Genomic DNA, 22232 nt, shown 5'->3' with positions numbered 1-22232 from the left:
TTCTATTCCTGTTATATCTTAACCCAGATGTAACCCAGAAAGGCATTGGATTTTGAGTTTGGGTCTGAACTGACCCAGTCCTGAAGCAGACGACTGTCCTGTCTGTCAGGCTACTGGATAAATCCAATTTAAAGGGGTTCTTATCATCCCTCTCCACCATCCCAATAAAATAAGAGCACTTCCTAATTGGTAAAGATTCTCAAACATTCAGGAAATTAGTATATATGGTTTTTATTGTGCAGGTATTTATATGGATCTTTCTTTCCACAAGCCCAAAACCAGTGAGTTCCCCTAGTGGTTGAAAATTCTTATAATTTATCTGTACATCTCAAGACTTACCTAATCATTAGTCATTTCTGATTAGAACCTAATCATTTTTTATTTATGTTTTGAATGTACTTTATAGAAGAGGCAAGTGGTATGGGGAGAGGCAGATGGGGAAAGAGTATATTTCAATATTTGTGTATTTTTGTAAGTATATCTTTTTTAAATTTAGAAAAATACCCCTTAGAGACATCACTTCTGCAGCTGTCCAGAGACCTAATTTTTCAGTCTTCCTAGCTCCTGACTCGCCTCCTATCTTGAAGGTCAGCTTGTGGAAAAGAGGACAAGTGCTAGGTAAGAAATCATGCAGAGAGGGACCAAGTGGCCATTCTTCCCACAGCATTCGTCATTTACTAATCAGTAAGAAGAAAGAAAAAAAAAAGAAAAAGCATATGATATGTCAGGCACTGTCCTTGTCACTGGGGATACAACGAGAAATAAAAGAAACAAAAACCTTCATGATGGCAAGATAGATAATAAAGAAATGAGTACATAATTTTTCAGTTGTGCCATGCGTTAAGAAGAAAGGAAGGCGTGAGGATGGGGGGATGGTAAGCGGGAGTGCTATTCCAGACATGGTGGTAGGGGCAGGACTCTACAGTGGAAGTGTCTGGGGCTAAGAGAAATGAGGAAGTTAAGCACGTGGAAAACTGGGATAAGTGCATCCCAGACAGCACGGGCGCTGCTCAGGGCTGGCAAACACTCCGTATGTTTGAAGAGGGGCAAAAAGTGCCTGGAGCTGAATGAGCAGAGGTGGGACAGGCACGCTCTCTGGAGCTAGCATCTTGGTGGGGCTTTGTGGGGCCATGGCCAGGAGTTTGGATTTTATTCCAAGTGACAAGGGAAATCACTGGAGGTTTGAGAGCAGGTGTTACTTGCATTTTGAAGCAATCGCTCTGGCTGTTGGGTGAGGAATTGGCTATGGAAACAAGAGACCAGTGAATGAGTCTATCACAACAATCCCAGTCACTGATTGCCTTTGCTTGGGCTTGGAGGCTAGCCCCAGTGGGGGAGGCAGTGAAAATGGCTGGCTTTGGAAGGACGGCTTCTGAAGGAAGACCCCAGGATTTGCTGATAAATAGGATACGGATTCTAAGAAAAAGCTATTAAGGTTGATGCCAAGGCTGCTGGCCTGATCTTTGGGAGAATGCAACTGCCAATTATTTTCTCTTCCCCCATGTTCAGAGTTAATCACCTGGTTTGACAAGCACGTGGCTTCTTGCCAAAACAGAAACAAAAACACGTGAAGCGAGGACTTGACCCAGACGTGAAAAGCACTGGTTTACTTGCCTTGTATTCCATTTATTGCTAGTTTTATTTGAACAGCCTGAATTTCCTCTCTGATAACGTCTTTAAATAAGATGCCACTTTAATCAGTAGTAACTAACTCTGCCTACTAGTAGATCAAAGAACCACAAAGAGGGGTGACGGGCAGGGAGAGAAGTGATAGGAGTGGTATTTAAATTTTTTTTTTCAACGTTTATTTATTTTTGGGACAGAGAGAGACAGAGCATGAACGGGGGAGGGTCAGAGAGAGAGGGAGACACAGAATCGGAAACAGGCTCCAGGCTCTGAGCCGTCAGCCCAGAGCCTGACGCGGGGCTCGAACTCCCGGACCGCGAGATCGTGACCTGGCTGAAGTCGGACGCTTAACCGACTGCGCCACCCAGGCGCCCCAGGAGTGGTATTTATAAGTCTGTCCAAGAATGTATGTTCAGGGTTCTCTTGATGAGTAACCGAAAAGCAAGAAGGGCTGAGGCTGGAGATCAAAGGAAAAAAGACTTCATTTGAATCTCTTACATTTTAGTAACCTTCAGTAACTCCATTCAGCTTTTCTGTCACGAACTCTCAACAGCACATGGCTGGAGGAGGAGGGTCCGGGAGGTGGGATAAATGGTAAAAATGACTCGAACAGTGATCGGACAGCTGAAGTTCCAGATAATCAGGGATAGCCACTTTTAGGTAATAGCTTAACTGCATGTCCTTTAGATACCAAACCTCTCCCAAAGGTATAAAAAGAGAAGCAAAGTTAACTGAAACAAGTTTTCTGACCTGTCCAGTCCCTGATGAAGCCCTGAGCCAGCTTGCTAGCCCTTTGCCAGGCAGCAGGGGAACTGAGTAAGGAAGAACCTACCAGCAGGATGCTTAGTCCCTGAGGAGAAAAAGGGGGAATTCAAAAGGACTTCAGAAAAAGGAAGTCATTTTTGAATTCCCCTTTTTCTGAGCTTATTTAGACAACCGAGGCTGAATCACATTTCTTGGCACAAAGCAAACTCCTCCCCAGAGAAGGTAGAACTGCCAGGGGTTAGCACACAGGACAGGAATGTTTATGACTTACTCCTGAATGTTGCTCATTCACAAAGGCCACTCCCCAGACCACAGTGGGAGCTGGGAACAAAGTCCTATGTGGGTTTGAAGGATGAAAGGTGTAAGTGACAATGGCAGGCAAAGTCCCAGAGTCTGATCGGCGCACATAATGCTCTATTCCCATTGGTAGCCAATGGCCTTGGCAGCTCTGAGTAACTACACTTACAAGAGACTCCAAGAAAGGTGAGGCAGGGAGGCCACCGGAATGGAAACATTCCAACATTTCTGGTGCAGGGCACTGGGAGATGCTAATGTTCCAGGCCTCCATCTTCTTGCCTAGAATTGATCCTCACCTCATCTGCCACACAGCGGGTACTCTGAAGATCAAATAAGATCCTGCACAAGTCCGAAAAGCATAAAGCACTCCGCAAACCTAACAGTTCATTTTTCTGAGGAAAATGTGAACAGCAAATGCTTTCTCTGGTTTCTGACCCCATGAGTCATTTTCATATTGCATTTGGGGGTTGCTTAGGTGAGAAACAATACAGAGGAGCAAGCTGGGATGCAGCCAAACTCTGTGAAGTAGCAAGTACTTCAAATTCTTTGGCCACTGACTGCGTCGAACATCCACACCCCCAACCAAACCACAAAGCGACAACATCCAAAGGCTTCTGGAAAAGGACAGACACTGCTTTTCAAATCTAGAAAACTCAGTGGAAGAGCTGAGTTACCCTAGTTTCCTTCCAGGTCCTTTCACTTGGATACATGGTTTCTATCAAGGTCCTTGTTAGAATAAACTTCCACCCTAAAATACTCATTTGGAGGTCCTACCCAGTTTATTAATCATTCGGTAAACTCTACTCACTGTGGAGAGGTGTAATAAAGCAAAGAAGGCCCGAAACTCTGAAAGCTGACGTATTATCACACGTATATAATGCATGACGGTAGAGTCACGCTGTCTCCATGAAGGGAGACTGTCTCCTAGGCCGGAAGCAGAAAGGGCCATCCTGGCAGGTGCCGGCATGAGACACAACAAACAACCTGGCACGCTCTTTAGATGTGTTAAATTAAATTTGGTCTTCTTGCACAACGGGTCAGCTGGTCATCATAAATAAGGGTGAGAGGGGGCGTGCAGGAGGCTGAACTGAAGAGTCTCCTGGTGGCCGGGAAAAGGAGCCCTGGACAAAACCCTTTCCACTCCTGGGGCAACGGGCAGCGGAGCACATCAAATTCCTCAGCCACCTCCCCTTCTTATTGTACACTTACCTGGTGATTAAATTCCGGGTTCCCAAGTGATCTGTTTATGGCGAAAGTATGCTGGGTCATGCGACCAAGGCCCTGTGGTCCCCATAAGAGGTCTATTTTTTTTATAGTAAATGCATAGAACAGCACTCTTGTTTATATATCAGTTTCCTAAAGGATTAGCTAGAGTGAGTCTGTGCCTGAAAGACTCATCCATTCTTGGGTATCTGAGGCCATAGGCTAAATTCCAGACGGGTGAAGTGGCTCCATCATGAGCAGGACTGCTGGTGCTACCATAGGGACGTCAGCTGTGAGGACTCCCGGCCGCCTCGTGGCTGACTTTCTGTCAGAGACTCGCCAGTGACAGGATGCCCTCTTCAAACCACTTGAATTAGTGGAATAGATACAGTATACCTTATTTACTATTCTTGACACTGCATATTAGAAAGCACTTTAAAAGTTGCCTCTAAATATGAGAGCAATAACCACGTGCTGAAGGTTTACCGTCTTCAGTGCAAGTATTTTATATCTCAGTGTATTATTTCACTAGAGCCTCACTGCGACCTATGAGTCGCAGCTAAGCACAATCATTCCTATTTTATAAAGACACTACTGAGGCTCAGAAAGTTTAAGTAGTTCGTACAAGGCCACACACAGAGCATGTGGTGGGGTTAGGGTTGGAAAGCGGGTCTACGTTACATCGAGCACACCTTCTGCTACTAACAATGACTAGATCTCTTTCTTGCTTATTTCTTTGGGATCCATTTCACGGAACCAAAGACTAAGTTATGTAATGCTCTTTCTGTCTTTGTGCCCATGTGCCCAGGAGCTCTGCTTTCTCTCTCCATGGCACCACTGGAGGTACACAAGCAGATCCGGAATTTGGCCCTGCCCTGTCAGGGGCTCATGGGATTGAAGCTCAGCTTTACACCAGCTCATGTTACTAACTCTTTCCTTATACCACTCGTCCTGTCCTGATTGTCTGCTGTAGTCCGGGCTATTTTTGGCCTTTATTTTTTCGCATGAACGCATATAATGCCATGGTAACCAAATTATATTTTCATTTATTCTCATTCCATTTTAGCATTAGTATTTAAATAACCCAGTTGAATCTGAATCTAATTATCTTATCCTTTTAACTACTGATTTAACCCCCCACATCCCCAATATCAGTGTTTAATTTCCTGTTTTAGCTTCTAACTGGCAATCTACTAAAGATGTGCTTTGGGATTACTGTATATTCATTCTCCTTTCGGTTTCAGAGAACACTGCTTGTAATTTCTAGTTGAGACAAGCACCATACTGTTAAGTCTGTCAGCTATACCAGCTTTCCTTTCCTATCCCCCAAATGCAAATCCACTGATAAAGGGGGCCGCAAGACAACAGGAAGGAAAGCAATATTCTAGCAACCCACCCATTTTTCCTCAGTTTTCTAAGAACTGGGAGGAGAGAAACATAGCGAAGCAACTGTGTTTCATGTTCCTGGGCTAACATTTAGGGACATACAGAGGGCAGACGTGTCCAGTCGCTGTCATAAGCAGGGGTGAGAGGATTATTTTTTATTTTCTGTATCAATGCATCCTATCTTAGTGAAATAATTCCATATTGACAGATCCTTGAGAGGTTCCCAATATTCCGCTACTACCAACTACGCTGTCATAATAATGACAGCAGACACTCATCTAAGGCTTTATACTCCATGTATCAGACACCGTTCCGAGTGCATTGTAGAGAGTATCTCATTTAACTGTCACAAAGCCGTCTGAGGTCTGCACGACTGTTACTATTTCCACTTTAAGGAGGAAACTGAAGCTAAGTAATTTGCGCTGGGTTACAAACAAACCTATTGAGAGCTAGAGCTGAGATTTGAACCTAGGCACCGGAGACCAGAGACCCTGCTCTTTGTTCCTAAATATTATTACCTGCTAACGCTTAGGTGGGCAAGTCTCATGGAACCTCAAGGAACTCAGGCTACATAAGTATAAAGTATGTCCATCCATTAGAGGAAGACCGACACTGACCCCAGCCCCCAGCCCACTGCAGTCTCCCCACACCTAGAACAAGGCTGGATATGTGTGACATGCTCGGGAAAGATTCAGTGATTAAATAAATACATGAATGAATGGTTCCTCTTAAATGGAATCAAGAATAATGCCGTTATTTGATGCTATCCATTCTGATGGGGGCATTCATCCTCTAGAAGGACAATGTCAATGAGTAAGGGGGCATCTTACTTTAAACCTTAAATCACAGTTTGAAAAGTTGCCTCACTAGGACTTTACACAAAGGGTGCTGTTGATGCCTATGGTCAAAGGCCCTTTCAGCATTGCTAGTACCTTCATGTGCCTGGGGGCAACTAGGTTTCAGGTGAAGGGAAATCGTTCCTTCTCTTTATGTGTAAAAGCACTGTAATTATCTAAGTTGCTTAAAGCCAGTGAAAAGTGGACAATAAATATTTCAAAAGCAGATGTAATAGAAAGCGTAAGCGACTCCTCTAGCACCAGTGGACGAAAAGGGTGTACATAACAAACAGAAAGGGTACATATCCACCTGCTCTGAGAAAAACCGGAAGCCTTTGTCCTCGCGGATACACTCATAGGTTTCTCCAAGAACAGGATTGAAGGGCTTGCTCCCAGCTCGGAAATAGCTAGATGCATATGCTGATACAGCAAAGGCTGCCACGTACACCTGAGGAGAAGGAAGAAAGAACTTTATTATTTCTTGGTCTCCAAGAAATCGTTTTACAAACACAGGAACAAAATAAAACCTTTATTTCTCTCTTTATGGTTTGTTTTGGAAAGCCAACAATTTGTCTCTGGTTTAGAGACCACCAAACCAACTTTGGCTTAAAGTTGCAGGTTTAAATAATGTCCATCTTGGCCCAGAGACCAGTGAACCAAACATTTTCAAACTGTCCGTCTGTTCTGATGCCTAAAAAGAGGCTTTCAAGAGGATATTTATCAAGGGATCTACCCTGTTTTTGAGCTGTGAAGTTCAGTACCTCTAAACCTGACGAAATCTGAGAATCCTGATTTTCAGGAAGGAGAAAGAAGAAGAGCATAAAAAAAGCCAAACTTCCCCAAATCCAGGAACAAGCAACCCTTCCTAATTCGATACTGTAGAAACCTACAAACTCATTTTGACAAAAGAAAATCTGTGATAGTAATTCCCTGTCTGGGTAACAAGTCCCAGGACAGGGCACAGTGCCTTTAAAAGTGTCTTGCTTTCTGTGAGGAAAAATGAAAAATCATAAAGGAAGGAAAAAACTATAGGTAAACATGAAATAAGCACTCACTGTGAGGCTGTCACCATCAAGTTCTCCTTTTGGGGCACCAAGGAGATGCGTTATTCTTTTTGCCTTTTTTGGCGAGGGGTGGGGTGCAGAAATTGAACCTAGTTAACAATCTCAATGTCTCCTCTTCCCAGCACATTTCATGAGGTTTCTTATATTGTGTGTTGGGGGGGGGGGGGCAGGGAGGAAGCTGAGTGTCTTTCACTAGTCATATAACTTTTCTTAAGCCTTCTGCAATAGGACCCACCTTAACCACTCACACTATAGAATACTGCAGAGCATCTGGTTAGCTTATAAAAACTCAGTTCAGGAGGCTCAATTCTGTCTTTGTTCTCAAAGTCCGGGTATCTATCTGCTCTTCTCTTTGCTTCCCCATATGTGTTCTACTGGCTGAAGGAAGTTCACACTGCCTCTCTGGAATGTTGGATCGACCCTGAATCACCTTCACAATTTAAATGTAACAACATTTATGACAGAACCTGGTGTCATCCATAATGCTGGGTCGGGGGAGAAGTGAGGGAGGGAACAGGCACAATGAAGCATCCGCCTTTGAGGCAACATGAGAGAGAATCTATTCAGGGGCATGAGCTGACCTGCAGGGCAGTAAACAACCCAGGGACGGGGTTGCTGCACAATGCCTTCCTGCACTTTCCCTTCCAGATGCATTGTACTTGAATGCAAAGCCTTCCCTCAAACTCCTTCTCAAGGTCAATTCCACCAATCAATCAGCTGACATCCTAAGGGGCTCTCAATCACCACAAGAATGAAACACCTTGAAGAATATTTTCATCTTCAAAGCCAATCTTTTCTTTAAAGAAAAGAGCTGTCCACGAATGTTGACTTTTCACACTTGCTTTAGAAGCTACTTGCCTCCCTTTGTTCAGCAGAAATTCTCTGGGAAAGGGTAACACAGAAGATAAAACACACACACACACACACACACACACACACACACACACACACACACACAGAGCTTGTTTTTTTCTCTCTTGCTCTTATTATCATTAGGATCAAGAAAGTCTCTTTGATGGAGAAGTCCCTGGAGACTGTGGACCTACAGCGGGATGTCTCTTTCATCCATAGTTAGATTTCCCCTTCATCTTCAAATCACTAAAATAATGAAGTTTTAATGAGGGTCAAAACTAGGGACTGCTTAGAATTTAGAAAAGAATGGTGTCCACCATCAGTGAGAGGATGACTTAGGGTTAGGTCCATGAAGCCCAAGGGGTGTGCAGACTCCGATATGGCCCATCAGTAAATTCCCAGGACAGAGACTCTGCATTTGGGGGAAGACACTGAAGTCCCAGCCTCCCATCCAAACAATGACCTTCCTGTGGAGCAGGTAACATATGAGGGAGCAAAAAGAGGGAAGAATACTCATTTTCAAAGAACAAATTCAGCTCATCACAGAAAGGGCTGATTTGGCCATCATCTTATAACCATGGTCCCCTTATCTCCACCCCATAAGACAGGAGAAGGATGAGAATCACACCACTAAGTGTTTCTAGGCTCTAAGTAGAGCTTTAAAAAAAAAACAAAAACTTACTCTACAGAATACGAGTGGGGGTAGAACAATAGTCTTTCTTACGTAAAAACCTCGAATGTTATTTTTCAAAAATCTAGTTGCTAGTGGGACAACTCCCAAAATAAAAACATTCTCAAGGGAAATTTACCCTGGAAAAGAAAAACAGCACAAGAAATTAAATTCTGTCCACCCGGGATAGTAAAAATAAACACGCAGACAGCCCTCAAGACAATGTTTTACAGCCAGGCATAACAGAACCATCACTTGGAAGGTTCTGGAGAAAAAGGAAGCGTAAAACCACAGAGCAGAACTACCCACAGGCACCAACTGTCACAGAGAAGCTCCCCCACATGGCAAATCCTATCGAGGTGACTGAAAAGAACCAGGCACAGGGGAACTAGATGTTGGTGAGAAACGAACCCATTTCAAGGATAATCCAAACGAAAACCAGAGGAGCCGGGGAGCTCTGACCCTGCCCGTCTTAGCTGTGCCGGGCGCCCCGTGAGGGGCCGGGTGACTCCGGAGCAGGGGCCAGACAGCACAGCCGGAAGAGTGACTCCTCACCATCCTTTCCAAGGCGCTGGGGACTTGTGCGGCCTTGTCCAGAAGCTCGCTGTACTCCAGCTCCTCGCAGAGCCGCTGCAGGGTGTTCAGCGGCTCGTTCAGCTCCACCGGCATGGCCACCTTGGACAGGTCCTTCCCTATGTTGTTCCTCAGGATGTTCCACAGGCTGATGTTACTGGCGTTGGGACACGGAGCTGGCAAGCAACTTCTTCTTTTGGACTTTGCGTCCCCACCGCTTTCAAGCACAGGCCCTGAAAGGGACATCAGCCTCACTATCTCTAGAAGACTTTTTATTATTTAGGTAAAATCAAACAAACTAACAAACAAAAAAATGAAACCGTGAATAAAACCTGACCCGGCAAGTACTCGCTTACTATTAATCTCAGTTATCTGGAATATGACCGAACGTCAGAAAATAAAAAGAATTCTGCACGGCTAAATGAAGTACCCAAAATTACACGCACTAAAACTCACGGAGTTTATTCGCAAGGGAAGTCTTCAAGTTCCTGCTCAGACGTTAGTGACTCACCACTTATATACACTTATGATAAAACTGGAAACTAGATTTCTATGCTCACAGCAGTTTACTATTTATACCTTTAAACTCTAAATTTTTAAAAAGCACTTGAAACCCTGCTTAACAACACTTTTAAGCTCTTTTTAAAAAATCACGTCCAATTCTGATAAAAAACAATTGTGCTTCTACAGAAAAATGATAAGGGAAATAACAGTCGTCCATTATCCCACTACCTGCATATAATAGCTGTTTATGTTTTGGAGTGTTTTCATGTAGCATTTTCTCCATCCATATAGCTCATATAGCACGTCTAGTTTTATGTTCTGCTTATTAACGTAACTATTTCTCCATGCTATTCAAAATTCTTGCAAAATATCATTTGTTATGACTGTAAAAAAAAAAATTCCATGCTATAGATATGCCATAATCGACTGAATCATTCATCTACTGTTGGACTTTTAGATTTGTTTCAGTGTTTTGCTATGATGCAAAAAAAAAAAAAAAAGTATTCAATATTTATATTCTTGATATTTGATTATATCTCTGAGTATTTGCTTAGGATATATAGACATGGAATTACTATGTCAAAGACTATAAACATTTTTAGACATTTGATTCAGACGATCAGATGGCTCCTCAAAAAAGGTACATTGATTTCCCATTTATCAACAGCATATGTGTATCTATCTCCTGAGGCCTTTTCAGGCTTGTCATCATTCATGTTGAATTTTTGGCAAATTGTTGGGTGGACGGTGTTATTTCCTTGCTTTAACTTGCATTAAACAATTCCTAGTTATTCTTTCATGAATATTTCTTCTTTTCTGAATCATCTGTTTTCCTATGTACATATTAAGACATAATTTTTTTGTTTTTATATTTGTTTTACAATCAAATCCCCATTTGACCCTTATCTTTAAATTTGGTCCATGTGGTTAGCCGACACATAAAACATTTACACTTTAGGTATTTACATCTATCAATCTTTTCCTCTGTAACAACTTCCATTGACTCAGGCTCTGAAATTCTTTTCCCATCCCAGCTGAGCCTATTTTCGAATAAAATCTTTTGCATTACACCAACACACGAGAAACAGGCATTTTATTTCTACATATTTATTTCTTTAAAATGTTTAACATTTACTCATTATAAAGCCAATCACTCTGAATAAAGAGGCTGCTTTGAGGAACAGAAAAGTATGAAACTGGGGTCACACTTCATAGTCTCATGTTAATCTAAGCATCCAATTAATTGTTGAATTGGTGTAAGCAAAAGTCTGATTTACCCAAGTAAACAGCTGCAAATGATGGTAGTTTTTAAAAACAGTTTTCCATGTAATCTCAAAATAGTTTCTTTGATTCTGCTAATCCAGATTTTGAAACAACACTAGATGAGTGACTACTACCAATGAATGAATAATACCTATCTAGCAAGTCTTCAAGCATTTTACATATATTATCTATTTTTACATATACTTTACATACATTATCTCTTAAGTAACTTGCACTAGAACACATAACCAGTGAGTGCAGAGCTGAGGCTAACCAAGGAAGTCTGGTCATGAATCTATATTCCTAACCCCTGAACCTCCCACAGCACCCATCATGGTGATAGATCCCAATATTTGCCTCCTGATTTGGGGAGGAAGAAATTAACAGGAATCACTCTAAATATCTAGCATTTACTATAGGTTCAGAGAAACTCTAACATCATAAATTATCAAGAACTTGATCCAATCCCTATTTCCTTTTGTAGGCAAAGCTGTGTCGTATGATGCTAAGGTTAGGTCTATATCCAATCTTTTCAGTAGAGTACTGATGTTTAGAAATCTAATCTTCCACAGAGACAGTTAATTAAACTGAAGGACACCTATTTTGCCTCCAAATTCTGCTGACGAAGAAAGCTGGGTTTGGCCCAGTGTTTGTTGAAGCCAAGGCAATGCACTGATCACCATTCCAGCCAAATGGCTGTGGAATAAGACAGAACCAGCTTTGACTTCTATGCTTTTCCTGGCTGATGTCACCTCAGCACAGCTGGAGTCTTAGGGCAAGTCTTCTGTTTCTAACCTTGACCTCTGAACCCTCTATTCCTGTGCTCCCCTTGGCCCCTCCCTCAGGCCTCAAAGAGAAAAAGACTTCAGCATTTGTCCATCTTCCTCATCCATGGTGGGAGTGCCATTTTAGTGTGTGTGCTGTTTGTCAAGGGGATGTGATGTTTCTTGATTTCTCTTTCAATCCACCTCCTTGTTTTTCTAGAAAAACAAGGAGCTCCTACATTATTGGTCTTCTCCTTTGAACCGTTGGACTTTTCCACCAAAGTGTTCATCTCTCTGGAAACATTTCAAGCAAGATAGAGCAAAATGAGCATCAGACTTCTAGCAGATATGATGCTAAAAGGATGTACTTCCAGAAAATGGTAAAATTACCTGCCTTTTTTTGTGGTCCCCAAAGTGTAGGCTCTTTGGCATTCATATAACAATTCATCATCATATTTCACACATACTTTCTGAACTGGGAAGCACTAAAATACAAAAAGCCCCGACATCGTCCCTATCCTCTGGGTAGATATGAAAATAGGTTGTGCTCTAGGTACCCAGTATGTGGCACAGGCCAACCTGGAGACCCTGAGGCACACTGAGTACCAAGACTGGGAATGTCTGATGCTACAGGACCCATGCAGAAAACTGTCCAATGGGCCAATTCTTAAGCACATTTTCTGAAACAGACTTCAGTATGCTTACTGAACTCCTAAATCAGAGCTGTTTGGGGATAGGCAGACACTCTAGGTACCCCACAATGCAAACTAATATTTCCTCGGCATCGTTTTGCTCTTGGGATCAAACAGTAATAAAGGGATGTCTTAGATACCCTGACGGCCCATCCTCCCCTTCTAGGAGGTAGCCATTTGTTACTTTTAAATGTGTTATCTTAAAGAATCTGAGGTTGAATTACCACTTAGATCAGGTGTTCTTATTACCTAAGCCTTACAGAATTCCTAAAGCATGAAAACCACTAGATATCTAAAGGCAAAAAGCTATATTGTAATGTGCTTGCTGAGAGAATGTTTGACCATATTAGGGGTATCTATTGCACTAATTTTTGGTATTTATATGATAACTGGTATACCCTTACTTTATAAAATCAAACTTTTCATGGGCAGACAAGTTTATTTGAATGAATATATATTTCACATGTCAGTGCTGATTCCCCACCTAGATTATATAAACCTCAAGGATGGGGACCATGTCTTAATTTTCTTATATAAAACATGTTACAGTTCTGCAGAACTGTAACCTGCAGAAGATACTCTATTAATGCTTATTAGTATTCACTGAAGATGCAATCTTTCAGAGATCAAATAATTTAAATCTTACCCAAGGTCTGTCTCTCATTATCTAAATCATTACTGAGATTGTCTAAGGAAAGGTTATCACTTATGTCACTGACATAGGAGTCATCCTCAGAAATCTGTGGGAAAAGAAAAATACATTTGAGTAAGAATAAACAAACCAGATTTTCGTTAACCCTTTACTCCAAATCATCAAACATTTTGAATCCCATGTTAAAAACCTACAGAAATAATTTTGGATTACTTTCATAGAGGTCCAAACACCAGTCTGCCTGAAAGCCGTTCACGGCAAACACCTGTTATTAAAATTTTTATACTTTCTTGAGCAGTTATCACAAAGAAAACACTCAAGATCTTAGTTATTACAAAAAATTCTTATTATTTCAGACTGCACTTTCAGAATTTGCTAGTGTTTGCACAGAATAATTATAATTTGTCTTTCAACTATTTGTGGGGGGAAAAAAAGGATCTTCCATGGAAATTAAATAAGATTAGTACTTCTATATGAAAGGTGTAAAATTATCAATTCACATTTTCACAAAGCAATGCCAACTATGATACTTGCTTATTTAGGAAAGTATGATTTTTATGCATCAATATAAAACCGTATTATTATATATTATAAATTAATTATTATAATAGCCATATTAAAATAATTATAGTAAAATAATTGCATGTTATAAATTAATATTGGTCAAATTCAGTGATTAAAAAAATAAGATACTGATTTCCAACCCTGTAGTAGAAATATTACATTATGAAATAGCTAATAGTCAAAATCATTAGCCACTAATTGAAAAGAGGTATAACAAATCAAGAAACAGAAGTGAGGAAGTACCCAACACCTTCTACTTTTGCAACCTTTTCCCTGAGGTCTTGTATCTTTTCGTGTTCTCTGGGGGGGTGGGAGTTACAAGAAGATCCTCAGAATGCAACGGCAGAAAGAGCCCACTGAGTTTAGCATTTCTAAACAAATGAGTAAAGCAACAAAAGAGATTTTGAGGCATCTAACTGAAAACAGTGCTCAAACCTCATTTTCTGAAGAGCTTGGAGATAACAGAACTTCCTGTGCATCAAAAAACTCTGAAAGGGAGTCAGTGATGGAGAGTCTACTTTCATTGGAAAGCTGATGGACCAGAGCTCGGTTGTCATCTCTGGAGTTTTCCTATTTGAAACACAAACACAAAAATGCATATAATTAGAAACAGTCTCAAGAGAAGCAAAAATAAACAACTGATTTCGCTGCATGATACACAAGGTCACAGGCGCATGCAAACAAGCAGCTCAAAGCAGAGGTCAGCTCCAAAGTCAAGGAGAAGCAAGCCTCACACAAAACAAAATGAAAAACAAAAGTGTCCCCCACACGGACACCTCACTTTATAGGCACTATCACTGCTTAGGCACCTGCAACAAATCTCAAAGCAAAAAGAAACTGTCCAAGGTCAGTCTCGGTTCCAGTTAAGAGGGAGAAAATTCTAACACTCTCTGAATCATATCCTCTTATTCTCTACCACTGCAGGATGTTTCTTTTCATCCTAAAATTTCCTCTGAATTGTACTCAATGTATGTCCTTGTGTGGCTGATTTGCAGCCACAATGCCTTTTTCTGCCTCCACGCTTTCCCAGAAGCCAGTATGCTGTTCTCGCCACGTCCCTTGACAAATACACGGCGTGTTTTGGTCCAGAAGTGCCCCTGGTGGCAGATCATTCATTATTCATGGATGAATGAGATAAATTCTCTTTGTCTCTCTCCAACCACAAATGACTCTGAGAGGGATGGAAACTCCCAATCCCCTTTATAAACCTCTCTACAAACAACATAATGGGGTATCATGATTTTTCCATTTTGCATGGCCCTCCCTTCCCTACTTCACTGGGTCTAAACTTCCCCGCGGGGAAGGTCCTAAATACTTTGTTTGGAAATGTGCATTCTATTCAATTTGCAAGTGAAAATTTAATACAACTCAACAAATTGAGCAACTGCTTTATGCTGGCTTTGCAGAGATATAAGGATGCACTGGCCTGAAAGAGTGGTGCAAAGAATGCACTCAACACATGAGACCAAGACTGTAGAAGAGAAGGTACTACAGAAGGGAAGAGGAAGGTGAAGCTGATTCTATTTCGGGCTTTGGTTTGGAGGGAGAGGTGACACCTTGAGGAATGTTCCCCAGTCTAAATTCCTTCAATTCAGAGAAGATTGTTGCCCTGAACTTCCCTACAGTTCACAATTCTCACGGGGCTGATAAAGGAACAGCTTCTGCATCATACGTATGTCATAAAGGAGTCTCAGAATATTTGGAGAGCAAAAGTTACAGCAGATCATGTCTTTTCCAGAAGTTTTATGAGTTCAGGATACGCTCTTCAGTCTCAAAAACAAATTATATCCAAGATGGGGATGCGATAACAGAAGGACCATAGCAGATTTTTATAATTAGTAAAGGACAAGTGGTCCCTTTATGAAATGTTTACTTCAGGAACACATTTAAATGGGTACCCCTTCCTCTTGGATTCTTCCTACGTAAGACACCTGGTCATTCAAAGGTCTTACCCATTTTAATGCCCATAAAGCCTTGCGAAAAGCAGGCTTCTTTTCTGCCCTGACAAAGAGACCACATTAGGCTCTATAAACAAGTGCCACAGCTGTCACCTTCAAGGGAAAGGAATGTCTCCTCAAAACAGGAGACACCATAGTGAATGACTGAGCTCCTTTAATGCTCACTGAAACAGCAGAATCTTCCTGTGTCTTTTGGTGTGTCACTGCCACATAAGACTCTAATGATTTATTTACTTGTTCTGTTCATTAATTCATTACTAGTCGCTCCTGCTCTCTATCTTCCTTCTCCTAGTTGGATGGATCAGAAGGATTTCTTGGCTCATCAACAATGAAAATAATATACCTAACGCTAGCCCCTTCTGACGTTCCACCTCCAGAAACGTCCTATCAATACCCACTGAAAAAAAACTCAATGGGGCTGCAGCAGCCCCAAGCCTCAGCATACTACCTTACACACACAGGACCACACTTGTTACATATCAACCTGCTCGGTTCACTTCAACAATTTCCCCACGAGGTTGGAAGGCCTCCAAGGTTGTCTATCATTTTTTTTACATCAAGAAAAGATAAACAGAAAAAAAGGGAAGGAAGGGAACACTCATAATCCTATCACACTAAAACCACTATAAGCATTTTTTAAGGAAATATAAACTATTATTATTTTTTAAATTTTTTAAATTTTAATTTTTTAATTTACATCCAAATTAGTTAGCATATAGTTCAACAATGATTGCAGGAGTAGATTCCTTAATGCCCCTCGCCCATTTAGCCCATTCCCCCTCCCACACCCCCTCCAACAACCCTCAGTTTGTTCTCCATATTTATGAGTCTCTTAGGTTTTGCCTCCCTCCCTGTTTTTATATTATTTTTGCTTCCCTTCCCTATGTTCATCTGTTCTGTATTTTAAAGTCCTCATATGAGTGAAGTCATATGATTATTTGTCTTTCTCTGACTGACCAATTTCACTTAGCATAATACCCTCCAGTTCTATCCACATGGTTGCAAATGGCAAGATTTCATTCTTTTTGATTGCCGAGTAATACTCCATTGTATATATATACCACATCTTCTTTATCCATTCATCCATCGATGGACATTTGGGGTCTTCCCATCCTTTGGCTATTGTTGATAGTGCTGCTAGAAACATTGGGGTGCATGTGTCCCTTCGAAACAGCACACCTGTGTCCCTTGGATAAATACCTAGTAGTGCAACTGCTGGGTCGTAGGGTAGTTCTTTTTTTAGTGTTTTGAGGAACCTCCATACTGTTTTCCAGAGTGTCTACACCAGTTTGCATCCCCACCAACAATGCAAAAGAGATCCTCTTTCTCTGCATCCTCGCCAACATCTGTTGTTGCCTGAGTTGTTAATGTTAGCCATTCTGACAGGTGTAAGATGGTATCTCATTGTGGCTAAAACCACTATAAGCATTTTGATACATTTCTCTCCCATCTTTTTTATACATATAGCTTTGCTTTAAAATAATTGTGTGTGTGTGTGTGTGTATATAAACTTATATAAATATATAAAACTGGGGCAAATGGAACTGAGTAGTGAACATGTTCCCCAGTCCATTGATTTATATATATTTATAAACTTTCCCTAAACAACACTGTACCATAGTCAATTTTTCAAAATTAACATTTATCTTGAGGATAAGAGTAACATGTTAAAATGGAAAAAAAAGAAAAATGTAAATAAAATACCTATCACTTAAAGCCTCATTGCCCAGATGTGGCCCCTATTAACCTGCTGGTGTACTTTTTATTATTAAAACATGTGTGTGTGTGTGTGTGTGTGTGTGTGTGTGTGTGTATGGTACATATATGTGTATGCATGTATATGTATTATATAAAGATACAGATTTAAGTTTGAAAAACTAGATCACACTGTAGTCTTTATATAGTCTGCTATATTCATTTAACATTATATTATGAACTTTTTCCCAGGATGTTAGCTTCTTGAGACATTAACTTTAGTTCATAGATAATACTCTGTTATATATGTGTGTCACAAAGTGACACTTTTATGTATTAGAAATTAAGGGCATTTCCAAATTTGTAAAGATCATGAGCATGTTTGCAAATGTCTCTTGTAAACAATGAGATAATACTTGTATCTCACTATTTCTTAGAATCAGTCCTCAGAAGCAGAATTATTAAAAATGTTAGAGGTAATACATATATGATTTAATTGGGGATTTCATTAACAAAAGAACCTCTGTTTTCTCTATATCTTTAAGGGCATAGAATACTATAATTTAGAAAAGCTGTATGTTAAACAAATTGTTGTAATTTGCATTTCTTTGTTAAGAATTAGGTCTAACATTTTTTTCTTAAAAAAAAAAAAAACCTATAGAGATGTTGACATTAGGGGAGGGTACATCAGGGTGGATGGGACCTCCCTCTGCATTTCTTTGCACTTTGTTGTGAATTTATAAGTATCACAAAGTCAAAAGTTTCAAAAGAACTGTATGTATTTGGGTTTTTTGGTGAATTGGGTCCCTTTCTTCATTTGTTTATTGGGGTCTTAAGTTGCTTATTACTTATTAATTATTTACATATTAAAGACATTATCACCTAGTTAGCATTATCTGTCATTTTCACTGAAAATATTTTTCCTAGTTTATTATTTGTCTCTCATTTTTCCATATATACCATTTCTTTCCTAAAACAAAGGTCAGATCTAGTTAATGTGTCTTTTGCAATTTTTCTATTGCTCCCAAATTTAGAAAGTCCTCCCAACTCTAGCCATTTGATAAATATTTACGTCAATGGATTTCAGTTTGAGTTTTTATATTTAACTCCAATTCACTTACAATTCATTTTAGTGTGCATTGTGAAGATTTAAAGTGCTCAGTCAAAAGATCGCCTTTGAGCTGTGCCAAACGAATTTGTTGAATGATCCATCTCCTGCCCATTGCTTTTTTCGTTGCTTTTATCATGTGTTTGTTTCTTTTATGTGAAATGGTGTTTACGTCTGAGATAGTTTTTCAGTCCATTCTCACACCATCCCCAGCATATTTCCACTACTGGCCTGGCACATTTCCTCAATATATAGCAGGTGTGATGTTACTGAGAAAACACTGTGCTTTGGGCTCACCAGATGTGGATTGACATCCCAGCCAGGTCTCTTATTAGCAGTGTGCCCTGGGGGAAGTTATTTAACCTCCCTGGTTTCCTTGTCTCTAAAATGAAACTACCATCACCTACCTCATAGAATTGTGGTTAGGTTTTCGTGAGTTAACGCATTCAAATGAACATGGAATAGAGCAAACAGATAGGCAATTGAAAGAACGAAATTCCCTGCTTCTCCTTCAGATGTATCTTTAAAGTTCTTGCCTACTTAAGTCTCTGAAATGGACTGTAGATTAAATAGAGTATTACCACCCAAAGTCACCTAGCCTTTCATTTGGAACCTAAAATAATATAAGAACTAATAAGCTGGAAGTATTAAATATTCACATTCAAAAAGATAAAATATGAGAACTTACTAGAATGTGGGAGTCATTTCGATGGGAGATGGGTAATCTGAGCAAGTTGAACGGAAGGGAAGGGAAGGGAAGGGAAGTACAGAAAACAGAGGGTCCTAGGTTGACCTCACTGTGGGGACTGCCATTCCTTAACAGATTGCTTGGGGTGTCTGTGAGCTACCTAAGAAAAATAAACAGGAATAGAATTTTTAAGCTCTTGGGGCGGCCACTTCCAGTCACTCTCTGGTTTCCTGAAGACAAGAATGGCTTTTCCATTTCTGGGAAAGTGAGCCTGAGTCACTCAGTGAAAAGCAGGATAAAACACGGAGAACATAAAATTACCGAAAGAGGAAACAGCAAGGACGACATGCCATCAATTCAAGACTTCAGTCTAGTGTGGAAAGTGTGAATTTGGGGGACACTACTGCTCTTCCTCCAGGACAGTTTACAGCATTTAAGCCTTCAGGTACATTCCTTGTAAGATCAGTTTAAAAACATGCATTTAAAAAAAAATTTTTTTTAACGTTTATTTATTTTTGAGACCAAGAGAGACAGAGCATGAACGGGGGAGGGTCAGAGAGAGGGAGACACAGAATCTGAAACAGGCTCCAGGCTCTGAGCTGTCAGCACAGAGCCCGACGCGGGGATCGAACTCACGGACCACGAGATTGTGACCTGAGCTGAAGTCGGCCGCTTAACCGACTGAGCCACCCAGGCGCCCCAGAACATGCATTTTGAAAAGACTGATTCTGGTTTCCTTTCCAAAACACAAATAGCCCCAAGTATGCACACTGAGCATAAGTACATAGAACCATAAATGAAGTGTCAACTTGCTTAAATAAATGTAGTTGGTGGAAATGCTATTTAAAAGGTAAGCACTGGGGCACCTGGGTGGCTCAGTCAGTTAAGCGTCCAACTTCAGCTCAGTCATGATCTCACAGTTCATGGTTTCCAGCCCCACGTCGGGCTCTGTGTTGACAGCCCAGAGCCTGGAGCCTGCTTCAGATTCTCTGTCTCCCTCTGTCTCTGCTCCTCCCCTGCTCAAGCTCCATCTCTCAAAAATAAGTAAATGTGTAAAAACCATTTTTTTAAATAAAAATAAAAGGTAGGCATTGCCTCCCAATAGACATAGAAACCCCACAGAATGCCAGTGTTTGGTGGCAAAGAACACCCATGATGGCCAGTCGTGGAGACTGAGCCCTGCTTCAGTTACTATGCAGATTCAAAAGAAAGCCCAACTGGTGAGCACATTTCTTTGCCCAGGCCTAAAATGAACGTCACCATAGGTCACGTTCGGGCACTCAACTTTAAAGACCATTCGGGGTGCCTGGGTGGCGCAGTCGGGTAAGCGTCCAGCTTCAGCCAGGTCACGATCTCGCGGTCCGGGAGTTCGAGCCCCGCATCAGGCCCTGGGCTGATGGCTCAGAGCCTGGAGCCTGTTTCCGATTCTGTGTCTCCCTCTCTCTCTGCCCCTCCCCCGTTCATGCTCTGTCTCTCTCTGTCCTAAAAATAAATAAACGTTGGAAAAAAAAAATTAAAAAAAAAAAAAAAAGACCATTCAGTTCAGGTATGGGTTTAAATGGCTGAGAAGATCTCTTGGTGGGGAGGGAGTATGTAGAGGAATGTCATGGTCCACCACTGACACACATCTCAGAAGTAGCAGCAGGCCTGGGAGCCTCTGCAGAGAGAGGGTAGGTCTCTTGTCAGAGAAGAGGGTCCCCTTGGCGTGCGGCCACGTGACTGCGGATGCCCCGGCCTCGCCCTCGGTGCTGACCAATTTCAACCCCTAGTCTTCTCATTGCCTGTACACATGGCTTCCCACAGAGTAAAGAACTATGTGGGGGTTTTGTTTTCTTTGAGGACAGGAAAAGGAGGAAGAGGGATTAAGCTTCAACGTTGGAAACTCCTTTTATAAATTTACAGACAATACTCACGTATACACACACACACACACGCACACACACCCCTTGTATATTACCTTCCTCCCCTTTTATTTCAAATGTGCTCAGTCCAATAGATTTGTTAATAAAAAATTTAGCAATTATGGGGCGCCTGGGTGGCGCAGTCGGTTAAGCGTCCGACTTCAGCCAGGTCACGATCTCGCGGTCCGTGAGTTCGAGCCCCGCGTCGGGCTCTGGGCTGATGGCTCAGAGCCTGGAGCCTGTTTCCGATTCTGTGTCTCCCTCTCTCTCTGCCCCTCCCCCGTTCATGCTCTGTCTCTCTCTGTACCAAAAATAAATAAAAAAACGCTGAAAAAAAAATTAAAAAAAAAAAATTTAGCAATTCTGAGACAGGCGTATAAATATGATAGCTAAAAGCAGTTTTAGGCCTTATTATCCCTTTTTTACTTATTTTCTGAATAATCCATTTATATTTTTCTGCAGCTTCTCATTTTAAACCTTCAAAGAACATTTTGGATAAACATCCTGTCTTGAGAAAAGACATTTTTAACATACTATTAGTGGACCAAGACACTTCAACTGTAATACAATATTTTCTCCCTCAGAAAATACAGCTGTGCTTTTTGAAAGAAAAAAAAAATCACAGAAGAGGGAGAAGGGAAAGCCACAAAGAAAGGGGAGGGGGTTCTCACAGAGGGAGCAAGGGATACTGGCAGGGAATTAAGCTACCGTAGGGCAGAGAAAATTAGGTCTCTTCAGAAGTAGCAGGAGAAAATGTTTGTCTTTCCCCATTCCAGCAAAATCTAGTAAAAGGTGATACTTAGGAGGAAAATGGGGTAAAGAAATACAAAAGGAAGAAGACTTCTTGGGGTGGGGAGGGGAGGAAGCAGTTTAACAATGCAGGAGGCACATATTCCAGAAAGCCTTCAGGGGTTCCCAGACCCTGCAGCAGCTGCCGGAGGTGGGCAGAGATGTGAGCACCGCTCCCGAGAGGGAACCAGGGGCGACGTGACAGAGGATGTCAGGTGAGGGGGTGGCGGTCGTGGAAACATTCCCAGACGAGAAGCCTCACCCACCTCTGCCAGACTGTCACCCGACTTGGCAGCAGCAGGGGAATCGAGGAGCAGAGACTCAGCATGGATTCTGCATAAGCGTTCTTTAAGGTCTGTGTTTTGTGCTAGGGCCTGGAACA

General features: G+C 41.4%; 1 protein-coding gene across 6 annotated transcripts in view; it reads right to left on the bottom strand.

Annotated features, from left to right (window-relative positions):
• OSBPL3 (oxysterol binding protein like 3) overlaps window positions 1-22232 on the bottom strand; it is a 181322-nt gene that overhangs the window by 24728 nt on the left and 134362 nt on the right. For 4 of the 6 annotated variants that reach the window (XM_040472413.1, XM_040472414.1, XM_040472412.1 and 1 more), the window contains 5 exons: window positions 22117-22224; window positions 14147-14281; window positions 13142-13235; window positions 9255-9505; window positions 6424-6561 (listed from right to left, as the gene is read on the bottom strand). In XM_040472413.1, the coding sequence (XP_040328347.1) occupies window positions 6424-6561; window positions 9255-9505; window positions 13142-13235; window positions 14147-14281; window positions 22117-22224 (726 nt within the window). The remainder of the gene's footprint in view (window positions 1-6423; window positions 6562-9254; window positions 9506-13141; window positions 13236-14146; window positions 14282-22116; window positions 22225-22232) is intronic. The other 2 variants (XM_040472416.1, XM_040472417.1) reach the window with 1 other exon arrangement.

This window comes from Herpailurus yagouaroundi, unplaced genomic scaffold (genome assembly GCF_014898765.1).
Source record: "Herpailurus yagouaroundi ecotype Mexico unplaced genomic scaffold, PumYag 100, whole genome shotgun sequence".
In the NCBI taxonomy this organism is placed as follows: domain Eukaryota; kingdom Metazoa; phylum Chordata; class Mammalia; order Carnivora; family Felidae; genus Herpailurus; species Herpailurus yagouaroundi.
This window is presented reverse-complemented; position numbering and strand designations above follow the sequence as displayed.